Genomic DNA, 18,449 nt, shown 5'->3' on the forward strand with positions numbered 1-18,449 from the left:
GGTGAAAAAACCCAAAAAGCTCACCCCCGCCCCCCCCGGCCTGGGGCAGGAACCCCTTCCACTATCCCAGGCTGCTCCAAGCCCCATCGAACCTGGCCTTGGACACTTCCAGGGATCCAGGGGCAGCCCCAGCTGCTCTGGGCAACCTGTGCCAGGGCCTGCCCACCCTCGCAGGGAACAATTCCTTCCCAATATCCCATCTAGCCCTGCCTGCTGGGAGTAAGGAGTCATTCCCCCTTGTCCTGTCCCTTCTCCCTTCCAGAGAGACCCACACACCACAGCCAGGCTGTTCAGGTTTTATTCATTTATCCAAGTCAGCAAATGCTATTTTTCTTGGACAGCTCACCTCAGGGTAGCACCAGACTCCTGCTGCCTGCACAGCCACGCTGGCTGCAAGGAATGCTGCTTCACATCCTGCATTTAAGGAATTGCCTCCTCCGGGATACTCGCTGGTAGAAGATCCCCTCCCTGCTGTCCCCTTGTCTGCCCTCACACCCCTTGAAGCCTTTACACCTGGGCTCCTACAGCACCTATTTGGGGCCTTTTTCTTTCACACACACAGCCAATGTCTCCCTCCTTTTCCCAAGCATTCTAATCTATTGGATAGATCATGTTATCCCTCAAACCCCCTTTTTTCCAGCCTCAGACTTGGCAAAGCCAGCCCCCACATCCCTGTAGTCGCCTTCCTGTTCTGCACAGCCCCCCAGTTCTGAAGGCACTGCTGAGCCAGGGCTTCCTTGGCTCTCCAGGTGTCCCCAGGCCCTTTCCCTTAGGATCTTCTGGGGGACTTTGCCTTAAATTCAAGGGAAACAGCACTAACAATCCTGTACTAGTGCAGCCAGAGGCACCACCAAGGCCAGGGAGAGACCTTGGCACTGCCCACCTATCCTCCAGTGACATGGAATGAGGGACAAAGCCCTGAACACTCTTCCCAGCACAGCCTCTGAGCAGTCTCCAGGGATGCTGCATGAGGAGAATTCCTTCCACCTCATCCAAACTCTGCAGGGTGAAGCTCCTGCAGCCCTGTCCTGCAGCTGGCACTGAGTGCCCACGTGCTCCATGGCATTTTCTCAAGATGAAAAACGAGTGCCTTGTGGTGAGGGTGGAGGGAAACCACAGGCAGGAAGCAGCACCCCAGAGGGGGGGACACTGCCAGGCACATGGGGCACAGCTGAGAGGGCCACACCTGCCTGCTTTGGGACAGGGACTGTCCCCAGGAAGCAGAGACACCCCAGGCAGAGCAGGTGTCACCCCTGCCTAAGGGGACTCAGGCAGCTCATCAGGAGGGGTGATCAGCTCAAAAGATGGAGCTGGATGGGTTTTTGTATTTGGGATCTGTAACCAAGGTCCAAAAATTAGAAGGAACACACAGTTCCATCCTCTTCCCAAAGGGACACTTCCTGATGCATCAAGGCCCTCACTCAGACTTCAGGTTTTGATTGTTGTGTTTTTCCCCCCTATGGGATTCAGGAATAAATGGGAACAGAGTCACTGGAAACCACTTTACACCAAGGTCCCTGTCACCAGGGCCCTCACCCAATCCCAGGGACAGGGCAGCCTCTTCCTGCACTGCCTGTCCTTGGCAATGCCCACCCCAGAGTGCCCTGGCAGAACTATTTCCCAAGACTAAAGCCTGCAAATGAAAGGCAGGCAGTGGTGAGGAGCAAAGCTTGGCACCACAGCTCCACCTGGGCTGTGCTTCCTTTGCCCACCTCCCATGGGGGACAGAGTTCCCTGTTCCTGCTCTGCTGCCTTGGCATTCCCCTGCTTGCCAGAGGCATGGGAAGCTCAACAGTCCCAGCTCTTCCTTCTCTCTCCTGTCTTTCCAGGGGAACAGCTGCCCTGCTGGGATCTTGGCCCTGGCAAACTAGACCAACAACCTCTGCCATAAAGCACTGACCACAAAGCCAGGGTTTTGGGGATGGAGTAACTGTGATGTCCTGGTTCTGGCCAGGGGTCATTTTTGCAGGACCAGGACCTACCTTGTACACTTTTGCTATTACTGTTGTTGCTGTTACTGCTTCTTATCTCATTGCTGTTTCCAGTAAATTGCTTTTATTTCAATCAGTGATCTTCACCTTTTGTGCCAGTTCTTCTCTCCATCCCACCCCAGAGGAGGGGAGGAGGGGCAGTGAGTGAGGTGGGAGTGTTTCAGTGAATGCCATTCCTAAACCACCACATGTGACCACACCCAGCCCCTGAGGACAGCAAGAACCCAAAGTGAACCAGAGTGGGCTGGTGGGAGGAACAGGCTTTGAAGCCCAGATCTGGGATGGCAGCAGAGCAGACATTCCAACAGGAACAGGGCTGCACTTCGAGCTCCCCTGCAGCTCAAAGAGCCAAAACATCACAAACTCCACTCCCTTCACCCCTCCAAAACAAACTTCCTTTTTTATGGCCTCAGATCCATTCTCTGGGCCAATCCCCATGGCACAGGAGGAGCCAGGGACACATTTCAGAGGCCCTGGGGAGCTTGGGATGCAGAAAAGGATAATGAATTGATTGCTGTGTGCAACTGTCACCTTTCTATCACCACCCAGACCTGAACAACAAGGGCTGCAGGAAGCTGAAGGCAGATAAAACTTCCAGGCTTGGAGCTTCTCCTCCAAACCAAAACCTTTCAAACAAAGATCCTGGGAACCTTGAGTCAGGCCCCAAGAGCTGCTGGTTGTTGTCCTCTGCTGTCCCTTGTCCTCCCAGCTGTGTTCTCTGGTGGCCACGGCCTCCTCCGTGCCCTGCCAGCCGTGGTGGCCCTCGGCAGAGCCACGGTGCTGCTGGCACGGCCCCTGTGCTCCCTCTCCCAGGCACACTCAGCTTCCGGGTGGAACAGTCACCCGACGTCAGTATTCCTGCAGCCACCAGGGAAAAGGGGACAGTCACCCTCTGGGGGCACACAGACACAAGGGGGATATGGATTTTCCAAAGGGAGAACCAACCAGAGGGCACACAAGGACGAGTCAGAGCCCAGCCCTGTGTGTGGGCTATGAGTGAACTCTGGGGACAGGGCAGTGAGGGATGGTGTCCCCTCAGTGCCACAGCCTGGGACAGGGCAGGGCAGCTGTTCCCACTCACCCTCCTGGCTTGGTTATGGCTTTGGCCAGCTCTGCCCGCTCTGCCCCAGGGCTTGGAGCCTTTGGAGGTTTTGAGTCACAGTCTGCAGAGCTTTTCCTGAGGACAAAGCAAAGGGGAAAAGCAGCATTAGGAAGGGGCCAGGAAACAGGAAAGAACAGGCTGCACTCAGCCACTGCTGTGCTGCTTCCCTGCTCTGAAAACAGGGGTGTCTCTACTGTCTGCAAGTTGCTGGGACAAATTCCTGTCACCAGGAGAACAGGACGCAGGATTAGGGAACCACTTCCCCAGCAGCTCTCTCCACAGCAGGAGATGCTGGGACCATCCCCCCTCATCTCTCAGCCTGGACCTGTCACCGGGGGATGAAGTAGAGCCCAAGATCTGCAGCAAGAATAAGTTGCCAGCACCAACTCCAGCGCCTGGAAGCTTCCCTGAAGGAGCAGGGATTGTGGAGTGTCTCCCAACAACCGCTCCAAACCACCAAACCCCACCCAGCACAAGAGTCCCTCCACATGCCCAGAGCCCTTCCCACCTTACCCATCTCTCCCACACACTCCTCCAGCACAGCTGACAGCTCAGGCAAGCTCAGGAACTTCAGGGAAGGTGGCCACCCTTCCAGCACTGCAAGGACAAGGACACAGTTAATCCATCTGCATGCTCTCTGGGACACAGCACACGAGGGGTTGGGTGTTGCTGGGAAGCATCCCCAGCCTAAGGGGTTCCAGTTAGGGGTTCTGAATCACATAGGAAGAAAGGTGCAGCTGCCTGTGCCAAACTGAGGAGTTTTCTGGCAATTCTACCACTTAGGAATTTATGTTTTTATGCTGGCTGGGTTGTTTATTAAGAGAATCTTAAAGGGATTAAGTGTAGTGGACAGAAATCAACAGGATCTCTACTCGTCTCACTTCTAAGACAGGCAGCAAAGAACAGGTCACCAGGAACATGGCACAGGGAGCAAGGTCAGAATCTCAGAATCATGGAATGGTTTGGGTTGGAAGGGACCTTAAAGTCCATCCCATTCCACCCCCTGCTGTGGATAGGGACACCTTTCACTAGACCAGGTTGCTCCAAGCCCCGTCCAAGCTGGCCTTGAGCACTTCCAGGGATCATTTACCAACTGCTAGGGACAAGGAGTTGCTGGATCAGGCCTGCCCAGCCAGAGGTTTGTCCCATGGATCCAACAGCAAAATCCTCCAAACTGGGTTAGGGAACCAACCACATCTCCTGGTTCAGACCCTGCTCCAGTGCACAGGGTGGTAACAAACCTGAGCTGCAGCCACAGGCTCACGAAGCAGAGCTGTCACTGAGGCCTGTGCTACAGCTCTGCATTTTCAGCCACAAACACCTGCCAGACCCCAAAACTTCCCACTTGCTGAGAACCAAAACTTGCTGAGAAACTCAGCAAGTTAAACTCCAAGTGCCCTGAGAGCCTTAAACGCTTCTCCTGAGCAAGAATTAAACTCACTCTAAGAGTTTGGCTGCTCACCCATTCCCAGCTGTCTGACTTCATCCTTTCAGCAAGGAAAGGCAAGCAGGGGGGTTGCTCTGGGCTCCCCCTCTGCAGCTGGAGCTGCTGCTCACCTGGGCGCTCCCCGGGCCGCCGGCTCTCCCTGGTGCCGCGCCGCTCCCACATGTCCAGCGCTCCTTCATCCGCCCGCTCCGGGCCCAGCCGGGCCGACAGCTCTGCCTGGCAGCTCCTGCCAAACCACACCACAGCCATCAGCAGGGCCCAGGGACATGCTGGGAGTGACACTGCACACTCCTACAGCCTGCAGTACCTGCGTGGGGTGCCCAGGCAGCACCTCTAAGGCGCTGGGGTACAACCTGCTCCTTGCTGCTTCCCAGGAAGAGGAAGTGGTGCCCCAGCCCAAGCCTGGGGCACTGGCACTGCTCAGCTCCCAGCCACTGCTCCCCATCTGCAGCCACAGCCAGCTTTGCCCTGTTCACAGAGGAGCTGCGGGGGGGGGACAAGACAAGGAGGGGCTGGGGTGAGCAGCAGGAAGCCCAAGCCAGGGGCTGTGCCTGGTCTGTGTGAGAATCAAGCCGGATCCAAGGTTTCTAATGGGCAAAAGAAAAGACCTCAGGACAGGCAGGAGGGGTACCCAAGTTGTCATCACCAACATCAAGCCTGTCATCACCATCACCATCAATTCAAGCAGTGTCTGTTCAGAGCATGCCAGGGCCCTTCCACAGCAGCCTCAGCTCCTCAGTCAGGAGGAAAAGTCAGGCTCTGCCCCTTGCAGTGGGAATATTGCTCTGCTGAGCTTTGGGATCCAACTTCAGCTCACCCTGGCTTGGCAGCAAGCAGACCCCACTCCCTCTGGGCTAGGATCCATAAGCAGCAGGATTTATGCCACTTTCAGGGATGTCCCTGTTCTATCAATGGGCAGAACAAGGCCTGTAACAGGAGTCCAACTGGGGCAGAGAGAAAAGCACCACAAAGGCAGTAAAAGGAATGTCAGGAGGTGGGACAGGGCCGGTTTTTCTGCCAGGTGTCACAGAGTTGTAAGAAAAGTATTCTTCACTTGCAAATCACTGCACATCCTTTGATAGGTTATGAGTTAAAAACTCCTTTTTGTATTTACCTGATCACCAAGTTTTACCCTGGACACTGGGTAAGCACAAAACCTCAGCCTTTTGGTTGCTTCTAGTTGAAACAGGAGCACGCAGCACCCCCAAAAAGGCCACTTACAGCTCATGCCTCTGACCAAAGCTTCACGTGTGCTCCCGTGGCTGTGGCCTTCCACTAGGGAAAGTCAGGCAGGACCCAAAATGTGTTCAGGTACCAGGTGAGCTCTCCTGCCTTACCCTGAGCATCACCTGTAAGATCACCAATATGACCCCAACTCCCATTTCCCAGCAGTCTCAGTGTCACTTCCTGGGAATGACTTACTTGATCTGATCCAGCAGGACTCCAGCATCTTTGGTGATGGCCTGAGCCTCTCTGAGCTGGCACTGGATGGCATTCCAGGTCTCATCCCGCTCCATCAAACAGCTCTCAGCCACTGCACGCAGCTTCTGCTCCTGGCACACCTGGCCCTTCATCACCTGCACCTCTTCACACCTCTGCAGCAGAGCACACTGGGGATCAGGCTGGGAGTACTGAACATCTCCTACCTGCTGCTCTCACATGTCCCTGGAGTCCCTGCTGTTTTAATGTCCTAGGCAGCCAGAACGTTCCTTTCCAGTGGAAAAGGAAGCTGGATGAAGCTTGTATACTGAGTACAGGTTCTCTCCACACCAAGCCCAGCCCCACAGTTAACAATTCTCCCTTCCTCTCTGTTTACAAAGTTACTCATTAGTCCAAACTACCCAAACCAACACAAGTCTGTTCACTGATGGCTGCACAACTTCACCATAAAAATGACACTGCTGGAAAAGAGTAGGGATTTAATTCCTGCCCCTGGCTCCTATAGCTCTCAGTTGGATGGGAAACAGACACAAAGGAGCACAAAGGATGAGGAGTGGATAAGCTGTACTTGTGGTGTACTTGACACCAACTGCGTCCACTACAACTCATGGTCTGGGGTGAAGGAAAATCATCAGAGGCACAACAAAAACAGCGCTGATCACTTCCTGCAGGATGTAGGGCCCTGAGGAGCTCCCAGCAGCCTCACCTTGTGCAGCACATCAGAGGCACAACAAAAACACAGCGCTGATCACTTCCTGCAGGATGTAGGGCTCTGAGGAGCTCCCAGCAGCCTCACCTTGTGCAGCTGGATGGCCAATTCCTGCATCTCCGCTTCCAGCCGATCAGCGTAGGCCAACTCCAGCGCGTCGCTGGGCGGGCGGGCGCTGCTGTGCCAGCGCGCGATGGCCGAGGTCATCTTCCTCTTGGGGCCAAACAGCCTGGGGGGATGGAACCGACAGGGGTCAAGCCCTGCACCACCTGTCCCTAAGCCCAACGGGGTGCCATGAGGATCTCCGCAGTGTCCTGGCCTCTCAAAGGTACCTCCAGAAGCAGGAGCATGTTACAGTGAGGACATGGGGATGTCAATTTGTGTGGGAGGCAGCTGAAGAGAGCAGCACTCCCCAGCTAAACCCTCCTGACCAGGGTGGACATGGTTGGTAAGGGAAAGCTGGGAAGGACAAGACAGACACTCACGTGATGCCTATTTCCTTCAGGTCACTCTCTGTGAGGGTCAGGAAGATCCGGAGGTCCACGTCTTGCTCTTCAAACACCTGCAGGTACTTCAGGCACCCAATCTCCTCAAGGAATGTTGCCAGGTCCTGCAGCCCAGACAAAACAAACTTACTGATACCTTCACAACAAAAGCATCACCATTCCTCTTAATCATAAACATCTGCTTCCTTGTGCTGTTGTAACACCTTTCTGGGTTCCACAAGCAACCACAACTTCCTGTGGTTCCCAGCCCTTCTCCACAGTCACACACCAGGACTGGTCTCTCTGCTGCAGCCACAGCCTCTTCTAATAAGTGCAGAGCAGAATGACACAGCACCATCCACCCCAGCCCACACCACTGCCAACTGTGATGCCCACCCACAGGCCTGAAGGGTCTAGGAAACCCCTCCAAGCAACAGCAACATCTCAGCAAACAGCTCCTGTACAAGAAATTGCTGTTTCACAAGAGTTTTGGTTTGAGCAGAGGTTTGATGTTTTCCAAGATGTTCTGGTGACCTTGGAAAAGCCTCCCACGCCTGGCACAGTGACAGAGCCTGCAGGACAAGTCTGTGTGGTTACCTGGGGCCCTGTGTAGGCCGGGGGCTCAGGAAGGACCAGGTGCTGGCTGCAGCCCCCAGCCTTCCCCAGGCAGTGGCTCCACTGGCTGTCACTGTTGCTGTAGCGAGCCTTGCCCTTAAAGCTCTTGGCTTGTTTCCGACTCGGGGGGCTGTTGGCATGGTCAGAGTCCTGGAAAAGGAATAAAACACGCTCAGAATGGAAAGGATGACTGTGCAGAGATGTCAGGATCACTGGGGCTAACAAGTGCAGACTCCTCCAAGACCTAAAGGCCCTCTTGTACTGCAGCCCAGAGCTGCCTTGACCAATGTGAGCTGTGAGTAACCTCCAACCTCTTCCCCTTCCTTGGTTTTCCTGTCCCTGGAACATCACCTTTCCTCACCCAGCCTGGTCCTGCAGGTTCCCATGGGAGTAGAGTCACCCAAGGGTGACAGCATTGCCCAAGCTGAAGGCAGAGAAAGGAAAATCCACCTCATTGCTTTCCAAGGAGCCTTCACTGCTGAGTCCTGGGATTCTGATCAGGCATTCGCTGCTGCTGCTGCTACTCCTGATGGTTCCCAAGCTGTTGCTGGACAAAACACTATCCTCTGGATAGGAACAGGAAAAAACGTTTAAGTACAACTTTGTTACATTCTGGTTTCCTTACACAGTTACCAGTAAAACCTCCTGGAGGTGCAAAGGGAGGGGAAACCCAGAAAAAGGCTTCATGGGCAGCACTCAGGAAACAAGAGAGCCCTGAGGGAGAAATACCACAGTCTCCACAAGTCATCTTTCCCCAAGTCCGTTTGCTACAGAGACACTTCTGGAAAGAGCCATGCTCTGTCCCACCCTCCTTCAGATTATTTGTGCAAATTGATGAAATTACCATGCTAAGCTTTATCTTCTGTAGCTAAACCATCCCAGCTTTCCTTTAGGAGAGACATTCCAATCTTAGCATCTTACTGGGAAGGGAAGCCAAGGCCTGGACTCACACCCAGCTGTGCACTGCAAGCTACACCATGTTCTGAGACAGTGACTTACCCCTGCTGCTGCTGCTCTCCACATCCAGCTCATTAATTGGGGAGGTGACATCCCTGTTCCTGATGACACCTGGCTCACAGCTGCCATCATTGCTGAAGGTGACATAGCCCTGAGGGGGCACCTGCTCTGTGTGTAACAGGAAAGGGAGAACAAAGATTAGTATGCAAGTTATCAGGGAGGCTCCTGCAGAGAATGCAACCACTCATGGATGTGAAAAAAAACAAAATGTGAGACTGCCCTCTCAACTGGCAGGTTTCATTCTAAAAAGCAGAACACCTGAGAAATGCAGATTCCTGCAGTTCCCTCACATTGCCCCACAGCAAATGTACTTCATCTACACGCTTACATTGAAAGTAGTCAGAGGAAACCTCATGGCAGAGATGTACCTTCAACAGCAGTTCCAGCATTCCCTCTCCTCTTCATACCCAAATTCCAAAAGGGGAGAAGCAGCTGCTTAAGAGAGCAAGGTGCCAGCTGTGTCCCACTCCCAGCCCTGCACGCCCTGCAGAACCAAGCCCTCTGCAGCTGTGCTAAAACACCAGGAGCATCCCACTGGCATTTAAGAAGCTGATAGTATCACTCCAATACAGGCTGTGGGATAACACAGACTTATGTTTAAGAGAATGAACTGAGCTTTGAACACGCTTTCAAGTCCATAATCTTGGTTATTCCAGGCAACCAATCTGAGAAATACCCATGACAGACAGTAAAACCTCCTAGCACTGCATCCAGGGGCTGATGTCTGAAATGGGATCATCTTTCTCTTGGTCTGTTGCAAAGGTTTTGCAATCTCATTTTTAGAGGCATTTAAAGCATCAAGGAAGGCAAAACTCACAAGATCACTCTCATGATCAATGATTTCTTGGCCACTGTGACCCCTCCCTGTCACCAGCTTGAGAAGGGCTCTCAAACTTTTGAGCCTGTCTCAAGAAGGGAAACTGAACTGTTCTCAAGAGTCAAGGGAACAGTAATTGAGGTGAGAGCAGAAAAGTATCCCACTCATGAATATCCAGCCTTGACAAGAGTTCAGGGGGTTTTCTTTCTAACCCAGACAGTGGATAGTGAACACCATCATACAAAGCTGTCTTTGTTCTGTACAAAGCACACATGAATCCCAAACAAACAGGAAAAATGTGTAGCAGGAACAGTTGCAGTGCATTTGAGGCCTCAGGGGACTGTCCCCCAGGCTCCCAACTCTCCTCACCATAGTGAGAATGCTTCCTTCCTCCAATCCCAACTGCTGTGATCTTGGCCAATGCCTGGGGCCCCTCGTGGATGCTGGGACCCTTGGTCCTACGAGCAGGTCTCTGTCTCTGGGGAGCAGAACATGATTCATCTGAAGAACTCAGCTCTTCATATTTGCCTGTAGTTCAAACACAGGTTGTTAGCAGCACAGGAAGTCATTCCCCTGCTTTACTTGCTACTGGTCCCATAAATGCAGTGGGAAGAAAAAGGGAAATGTTAAAAAGTGAGGGTGAAACAGCTAAACTAGGTCAGAAAGGGGCCAGCAGACAAGAGTTGTTGGATTCATGCCTCTTCCATTCTCAGAAATGCTGGAATTTCCAGGATAGACCAGCACCAGCATTACCCCATATACACAGTATAATATACTTTCAAACTATCAAACACCTCCCTTCAGGTTCCACCTCAAAGTGAATGAGGTAAAACATCTGTTACCTGGACCTCTGCAGAAGACCTTGGGCACTGGGGCTGCATGCAAATCTATCAGCCCCACAATCTTGGTGTGGCCATACTTCATGGCCAGGGTCCGTGCTGTGGCTCCAGTGTTATCTCGGACATCTGCCTTCACTCCCTGCAGAAAAAATACCTGTTTAAGTGCACATGGCAGAGGGCAGTATAGAAAGTACATATGTATATTAAAAAAACCCCCCAAGGATTGTCTTAGCTCCTCCATCAGCAATACAGGCTCACTTTTGACAGGCAGCTCAAGCAGCACTAATACCCTGAATGCCTTTCTAGCTGTCTCCAGTCTCTCCAGTCCCTGAATGCCAAATAGCCCCAGCATATGGCTCTTGTGTATTGCTGCCACTGGGAACTGGTTTGTTTGATCTGAAGTGTTTTGTATTGCTGCCTCCTTCTGGCAGTAAGATGAACCAGTCAAATGGGATGAAAACCAAATCGTGTAAGAGCCCTGAATGCTCATAAGCTTTTGGATGCAGGATGTCCACTAGCCTGAGCATGCAAGCCTGTAAATACAATAAAAGAATTACAGCTCTGTTTTCTACTTCAGTCATTACTCAGTTAAATCTGGACAGTCACACCTCACTCCTACTCCTGCAAGGCCAGTGTAAAATCATGGTACCAGCCTGCAGAAAGCAGGTACTTTTGAAACAGTCCTCAAAGTCTGGGACTTCAGATGTGACTGTCATCAAGGAGCAAACATAACACTGTCAAAAAAAGTCTGGTGTCAAACTTGTGGTAGTTCCTCTGAGGGCTGGAACCAGAGACTTTCAGCTACACAGAGAACTGTCAGGACACTTACATGATTGAGAAGGTACTGAACAATTATCTCATGGCCAGAAGCAGCTGCTTCCATCAGAGGTGTGTATCCATAGACTGGCTCCCTGGGGAGAGAACAGACACATGGACTGGTACAACCACAGCTGAACTGTGCTGCAGTTTTGCCATACCCTAACAGAGCATTTCCATCCCTCAACCTTTGCTGAGCACAGACTATGATGTACTGGCTGTCCTGCTGTAAAATTCCCTGGGGAGATTCAGTGTTCCTAAATTGGCTGCACAGCAACAGATTACTCTTCCAGCTGCAGGTCTGCCTTTAAGAGCCCAAATCAGTTTTGCAGGAGCTAATAAGGCAGGAACCTCTTGTTGCCCTCAGGCAGTTCCACGTGCATAAATGTATGACAGCCACCAAGGCATGGGAATGCAGGGCACACTTCAAAAACCAACCTGAATTCTGAGCATATAAAATAATCAATAGAAAGACTTGTGAAGTGCAGTTGAGTTCAGAAGGTGTCAGTGTTTAGCTGATCATTAAACAAGCAGTAAATCTAATTTCCCTTGATCTTAGTTTAATAAACAGGGACAGCATGGGCAGACTTCAATTCAGTTTGCAGGTCACCTGTCCCTGCATTAGCTGTGCCATACATCCTAAGGTACAGGGGGAAGACAAAAGCAGGTGTCTGTTGGAGTGTGTTCATCTGCCACCTGTTGCTTTCACACTGAATGACAAATGACAATGAAATGACAATGGAATGAAGATTCCTCCTTACTTGCAGTTGGCATTTGCCCCATTCTCCAGTAAGAACTTGACCATCTGCTGGTGCCCAGCGCTGGTGCAGTGGAACAAGGCAGTCCAGCCATGGATGTCCTTCATCTCCAGCTCTGCCCCTTGCTGCCAAGAGAACAGACAATGCTCCTTACTGCACCTGCTCTGCTCAGTGTGGATGCTGAAAGCTTGATCACAGAGAAATTTTCCAGCTTTCTGCCAGCATCCGTGTGAGAGTCTTGCTTTCACACACATGCTGGCTGGGAACAGTGAGAGGTTTTTGTAAACTAGTACCTTTATCTTGCAGCTGCACAGTTTGTTATGTTACTGACTGGAGAAATATTTTGAAATGGATGTTGTAGGGTTTAACCAATCATTCTAAGAGGTGGAAGGTCAAAGGACCAATAACCTTATGCCATTCAAGCAAACCAGGTTATATAAATGAGTTTGGAAATTAATAAATAATTCCATTCCCTTCCTCTGGACTGAAGTCTGTATTGCTTTTCTTGTCATCCCCAGTACAACAGCAACAGCTCAGGCTTTCAGCCACTGTCCCTCTGTGCTGGGACACCAGGAGTTTAAATCAAATCCCACCATGAAGCTGAACTCACAACAGAACACAAAGTGGCCACTTGTGGATAATCCCACCATGAGCATTTAAACCACGTGCTGTGGCTTTACCTGTTTTTTATGGGATACACACCTGTAGAAGGAAGTAAGCAACACTCTCGTTGCCACAGCTGGAGGCCAGCATGAGGGGGGTCTGCCCTTCTGGGGTGGGGATGTTCACATTCACTCCCGCTTCCAGCAGCAGGTGCACGATGTTGTCGTGGCCGATGTAGGAAGCATACATGAGTGGGGTCCAGCCCCCACAGTTCCTCTGGTTCAAATCCAGGTCTCCACTAAGGAACAGAGGAAAGAAGTCACATGAACTACTGGGCAGGAGCTGTGGACCACAGCTGGCTCCTGCAGACTCTTGTTATCAGCATTGTACTGAAAGAATTCTAGCACTGAAGCCTGCAGGGGAATTTCTACCAGCTCCAGCACAACCTCCCCCAAATCGCAGAATCACAGAATGGTTTGGGTAGAAGGGACCTTCGAGACCACCTCATTCCACCCCCATGCCATGAAAGGGACACACCTCCCACTAAAACACTAAGGAGCTAATTTTTATCAACAGATTTGCCCCTGGAAACTTTGTGCCAAGAACCCTTTGGGAGTCCCAGTGACATGTCCCCGTTGCCCTGACCAGTGCGGCACTGGTGACAACCACACCTGCAGCAGGTGGCACCCCAGCTGTGCCCCCCCAGCCCCTCTCACCGCTGGATGCACTCCTGCACCACTTCATACTGCCCGACGGAGGAGGCTGTGTGCAGGTCCAGGGGCACATCCAGCTCCTCCCGGCAGACCACGTGCCCGACGCCGTGCCACATGGAGAGGCTGCGGCTCAGCAGCTCCGACTCGCTGGCTTCGTCACTCAGCTCCGACATCCCGCCCTGAGGAGCCAAACCAGAGCACAGCATTCAGCTGCTGATCCCCATCTGACACAGGATTACAGCTCCAAGGTGCCACAGGCTTGGAAGGTGAGGCCAGCTCAGATGTGTGGGGTTTCAAATTCTTACCTCAACTTTGATCGACTCCTCAGCCTGAGGCAGTAACAGTTGCTGAGAAGACTCTGCTGGAAGTTCTCTCTTACTGCAGGGAGCTCTGGGATTCCAATACACTGGAAAAATAAAAGGCAATAATGCTAAAACCCACATCTTTCAAATCTCATTTTAAGATTCCAGAAGCTTTATTTCCTCCCTGCCTAATCCAAACATGCCTAAGGCAGCTTTGAATAACTTCGGCAAGAGAAGACCAAACATCTATTTAAGAACTGAAGGTAGCTTAGTGTTATACAAAAGGATGTAATTCTTGCTCTGCATGTTTTATAATGCAGGGAGAGAATTAAGAATTCATGTGTCAGACATTCCTGGTCTTCTCCATCTGTCTTGCATTACAGGATGGCCCTGATTAAATTAAGACACAGTCATTAATAACGACAACTGTCCACTGCTCCCAAAGGCAGTCAGTGTCACCTGAAGAGGGTGCACACTCCACTGTCATCAGGTTCTAAGCAGATTGTTTCTCCCATTTATTGTTTCAGCCCTTCACAGACAGCCCAGCCCCACCTCAGTGAATCCTGGAAAATGCTGAAACACTGGGAGCAGCAGCACACCCCCATCCTGCAGACACAACTTAATTACACAGCTCCTCCAGCTCCAGGACTGCCTGAAAGGTTTATCCCAGCCCCAGCCTTGGGGAGCAATTGCAGATTCATCATTTGAACCTCTCACAGCAGAGTGTTCTTGTTTGGCACTCCATGAAGAGCTGCTCAGCACAGCTGCATCCAGCAGCTGAGGGCTTCAGCTGCAGCTCCAGCACAGGTTGGAAGGGACCACTGGATGTCATCTCACCCAACCTCCCTGCTCAAGCAGGGTCTTCTGAGCACGTTACGCAGGGCTATGCCCAGGTGGGCTTTGAATACCTCCAGAGAAGGAGATCCACAGCCTCTCTGGGCAGCTTGTTCCAGGCAATCCCATGGGAATTGCTTTCCCCTCCCTGTAGTCTCACTGCCCACCATGCAGAACTCCTGGGGTTTGCCTGGTGCCTCTATATAAGCTAAAACAACATAAAGTCTTTCTTCTTCCTGATAACTTCTTGCCAGTTTAAGTGCTTTGATTCATTCTGGGGTCAGGCAAATGCCAAATGCGGCACTGGTCAGGAATGAAAGAAAGCAGGAACAGGCTTTTCAGCAGCAGTTGCTCTCTAGATTCCCTCAGCTGTAACATTTCAAAACCATACTCCTGTTTTCTCAACAACTGGGAGTCTTTGCCTTGCAAGGACCATCCCCTGTCTTACAGTATAAGAAAACACCTCTAATTCTTACCTCTTCACTCCCCACCTGGATCCTTTCTCTCCCACCTTCCTTTTCTTCCCCTCCTTCATCCTCAGCTTGTTAAGACTATAAAAGCACCGTGTATTCTACTTCATCAACTGGTAATTATTTCCCTTTAAAAATATCTGTAAAAGCACCTACTTTGCCTGACAGCAGCAATTTGTACTGCACTGGGCAACCCAGAGGCCTCAGACAAGAATATGCAGAGCACAAGTGGAAGGCCTGAACACCTCACAATCAAAACACAAGAAGAGCTAAGTGGGTTGAAGTGGATCATGAGGGGGAAAGTAGGAGTTTCTCACTAAAACAGATTAAAGCTGTCTCAGGAAGGCCAAAAGGCAGTGAAAGGAGGTAAAATCCAGGGCAGTTTGTAGAAGCACATCCAGGTGCAAGTGAAGCTTGTTGTTCTCTGCAGCCCTCTTGTTAACTGGGTACATTAATTATAAACCACTCAGGTGTTTGGTCTTTGTCACAATCAGCCCCACTCAGGTACAAGTTACCAACACAGCCGTGGTGAGGTGATCCACAGCCAACAGGGCAAAAACAACAGGACAGAACATCCAGGACACTCAGCCTCACTCCTACACCTCCCCTGTGCTCTGCCTACATATTTGCTTTTTGATTTTTATTTTTTTAAAGCTCTGAGTTTTCCTCTCTGAAAACAGCAGGATATCAGCTCTGCAAGCACCTGTGAGGACAGCTGCTCACCATCTCCAGGAAAACAACAAGAGTGATCAGAGCTCTCAAGACTGAAATGGAAAGACCTGGGTGAAAACAAAATTTGGGGTTGTCTGGTCCAAAGAGGAGGGGCCTGAAGGGGACATGTGACACAGGCATCCAATACAAAATAATCCATAATAGCATGGAATACCAGGATGGTTTGGGTTGAAGGGACCTTAAAGATCATCTCATCTCACCCCCTGCCATGGGCAGGGACACCTTCCACTATCCCAGGTTGCTCCAAGCCCCATCCAGCCTGGCCTTGGTCATTTCCAGGGCTCCAGGGGCAGCCACAACAGATATTAAGAAGCTCAAGTCATAGCACGGAACACTTCAGATAAAGGCCACAAAAATCCCTGTAAAAGTAAACATGAGAGTACTGAGGGAGATTGGGTTACTAAAAATAAGTTTGACAAAGACCTGAACATTCACAGGCTGTTCCCCTGCTTCCAGGCACAGTGACCAAATTCACATTTGTTAGAGACCTCCCTCAGCTCTGCTGTCCTGGTTTCAGCTGGGATAGAATTCATTCCCAGCAGCTGGCACAGGCCATTTTGGATTTAGGATGAGAAGAATGCTGGTAACACACTGATGTTTTGGATGCTGCTATCCAGTGCTTACCTTAAATCAAGGACTTTCCCATGCTCTACTAGCAAGGAGGTGCCCAAGAAGCCGGGGGGGGAAGAGCTGACCCAAACTGGCCAGAGAGATATTCCATTCCACAGAACATCACTCCCAGTATATGAACTGGGGAGGTTGGCTGGGAGGGGCCAATCATAGCTTGGATATGGGATGGGAATCAGACAGCAGGTGCTGAGCAACCATATTGCTTTTGAGTTTCTTTTGGGTTTTATTTATTTTCTCGTTATTATTATTATTATCATTATATTTGACTTTGCTTCAGTAATCAAATTGTTCTTACCTCAAGCCATGAGGTTTTTTTACTTTTCTGATTCTCCTCCCCATCCCACTGGGACAGAGGAGGGAAAAGCAGCAGCTTAGTACTTAGTAACCAGCTGGGGTCAAGCCATGACACCTGTGAGGCTGCTGTAATTATTATTATTAAATTTAAACCATCAGCACACAGCTATTTATCAGGATCAGAGCTCTACAGTGCTGGGGCACAAAACAGGCAGCAAACCCCACATTGCCCTGGATTCAGAATTTGCTGTTTGAGCAAACCAGAGGGCAGAGAAAAAATAAACTTAGTAAGAAAACTGCAACAAAACACACCTTAGAGCCACACTAAAATAAAGGGGAGGTGATTTGAGAAGCAACCATCCTCCAAACACAGAATAAATCCAACACTGCCCATTAATCACCCTCACCAGGCACTGCTCAGGTCCAGGCTCCGCTCAATTCACTCTCTCACATCCCCTCCCACAAGCACAGGTGACATCCACATGTGTCCTTCTGTCCCAAAATAGCGACACCCAAGGCAGCACAAGAGTGGAGGTTATTGGAGGTTCCAACTGAGCCATCAAGCTCACAACAGAGAGTCATGGAATATTCGGAGTGGGAAGGGACCTACAAGGACCAACTAGTCCAGCCCCTGGCCCTGCACAGACACCCCAACAACCCCACCCTGGGCATCCCTGGCAGCGCTGTCCAAACGCTCCTGGAGCTCTGGCAGCCTCGGGGCCGTGCCCATTCCCTGGGGAGCCTGGGCTGTGCCCAGCACCCTCTGTGGAAAGAGCCTTTCCCTGATCTCCAGCCTGACCCTGCCCTGGCACAGCTCCAGCCGTTCCCTCGGTCCTGTTCCGCTGCTCAGCCCCCGCTGAGCTCTGCCCTCAGGCTCCTTCTCCAGCTGAACAATCCAAGCGCCCTCAGCTGCTCCTCAGACCCTTCCCCATGCCCATGTCCCTCCTTTGGACACTCTCCAACAGATATCCTTCTGATATCGCGGCTGCCCCCAAGACTGGACATGAGGCCCCATCAGTGGGGAGCAGAGCAGGAACACGCTCCCCTTCTGCTCCCAACTTAGCTCTATTTCCACTAAGTCCAGCAACAACTTATTGGAGGGAATAAAAAGCCTTGTTACATCCCTTCTAGGTGCAATTTTTATCAGCTCAGCCACAGCAACAAGAATCAGAACATCTCATTTTTGCACTGTGTCATCTGCTGAGTGATTCAGCTGGCACAAATCACAGCTGCAGGAACCACATCAGGTTCCAGAGGTGGGTGAGAGAAAACATTCCTGGACCCACAACACTCGCGTTTAATCCTACCCGTGTCTGTTGAAAATACTCAGAATACACCAAGCTCTTCATCTTTTAATGCTTGGACTCAACGATCTTAAAGCTCATTTCCAACCTGAGTGATTCTACCACGAGCCTGCCAGTATCAGGCACGTTAAAGCACATCAAACAACCTCGGAAAAACGAGGCAAGGGGCACAAAACCACTCGAGCAGGCACATTAGGGAGCACATTTCCCGTACAGGGGCTGTGCCCGCCAAGGCAGCCGGACACGGCACCCGCACGGCTCGGCCCGGGCACGCTCCGGTCACACAGCAACGCACCTGAGGCAGACCCCGCGCGGTGGGAGCGGCCAAAGCGCTACGTCTGGCACAGAGAACAGCTTTAGTTCAACGGGCATACCCGGCGCTTACCCCGACGCGTGGAAACTTGTATTTGCAGCACATTCCAGAGGCAGTCCTCTTTCCTTTACAGGCTGCACAGCGCCGTCAGGTCGCAGTGCTTCTCTGCACCTGCCTTCTCACTTCCAAGTAGCACCGCGCACATTAGAGCCTTGCAG

General features: G+C 51.4%; 1 protein-coding gene across 1 annotated transcript; it reads right to left on the reverse strand.

Moving 5' to 3' along the window:
- Positions 1 to 280: 280 nt before the first annotated feature.
- On the reverse strand, positions 281 to 18,244 carry ANKS3 (ankyrin repeat and sterile alpha motif domain containing 3). The gene is made up of 18 exons (XM_008639073.2): positions 18,214 to 18,244; positions 13,658 to 13,758; positions 13,356 to 13,531; positions 12,739 to 12,937; positions 12,040 to 12,161; positions 11,292 to 11,373; positions 10,466 to 10,601; positions 9,993 to 10,151; positions 8,789 to 8,914; positions 8,240 to 8,355; positions 7,772 to 7,939; positions 7,175 to 7,299; positions 6,777 to 6,918; positions 5,963 to 6,135; positions 4,651 to 4,766; positions 3,607 to 3,690; positions 3,073 to 3,168; positions 281 to 2,849 (listed from the first exon to the last, which is right to left on the reverse strand). The coding sequence occupies exons 3-17, from the start codon at positions 13,523 to 13,525 to the stop codon at positions 3,086 to 3,088; spliced, it is 2,001 nt and encodes a 666-aa protein (XP_008637295.1). The 5' UTR covers positions 13,526 to 13,531; positions 13,658 to 13,758; positions 18,214 to 18,244; the 3' UTR covers positions 281 to 2,849; positions 3,073 to 3,085.
- Positions 18,245 to 18,449: the final 205 nt, after the last annotated feature.

This window comes from Corvus brachyrhynchos, unplaced genomic scaffold (assembly GCF_000691975.1).
Source record: "Corvus brachyrhynchos isolate BGI_N302 unplaced genomic scaffold, ASM69197v1 scaffold58, whole genome shotgun sequence".
Taxonomy (NCBI): Eukaryota; Metazoa; Chordata; class Aves; order Passeriformes; family Corvidae; genus Corvus; species Corvus brachyrhynchos.

Bases quoted from the DNA above. Each gene is read 5' to 3' on its own strand.
- ANKS3 (XM_008639073.2), bottom strand. From the start codon at position 13,525: ATGTCGGAGCTGAGTGACGAAGCCAGCGAGTCGGAGCTGCTGAGCCGC. The intron at 8,915-9,992 runs GTGAGGAGAGTT...TGTTACACACAG, and splicing joins AAGGAAGCATTCTCACTATG to AGCAGGTGCCCCCTCAGGGC. The intron at 3,691-4,650 runs GTGAGCAGCAGC...TTGTCCTTGCAG, and splicing joins GCGGCCCGGGGAGCGCCCAG to TGCTGGAAGGGTGGCCACCT.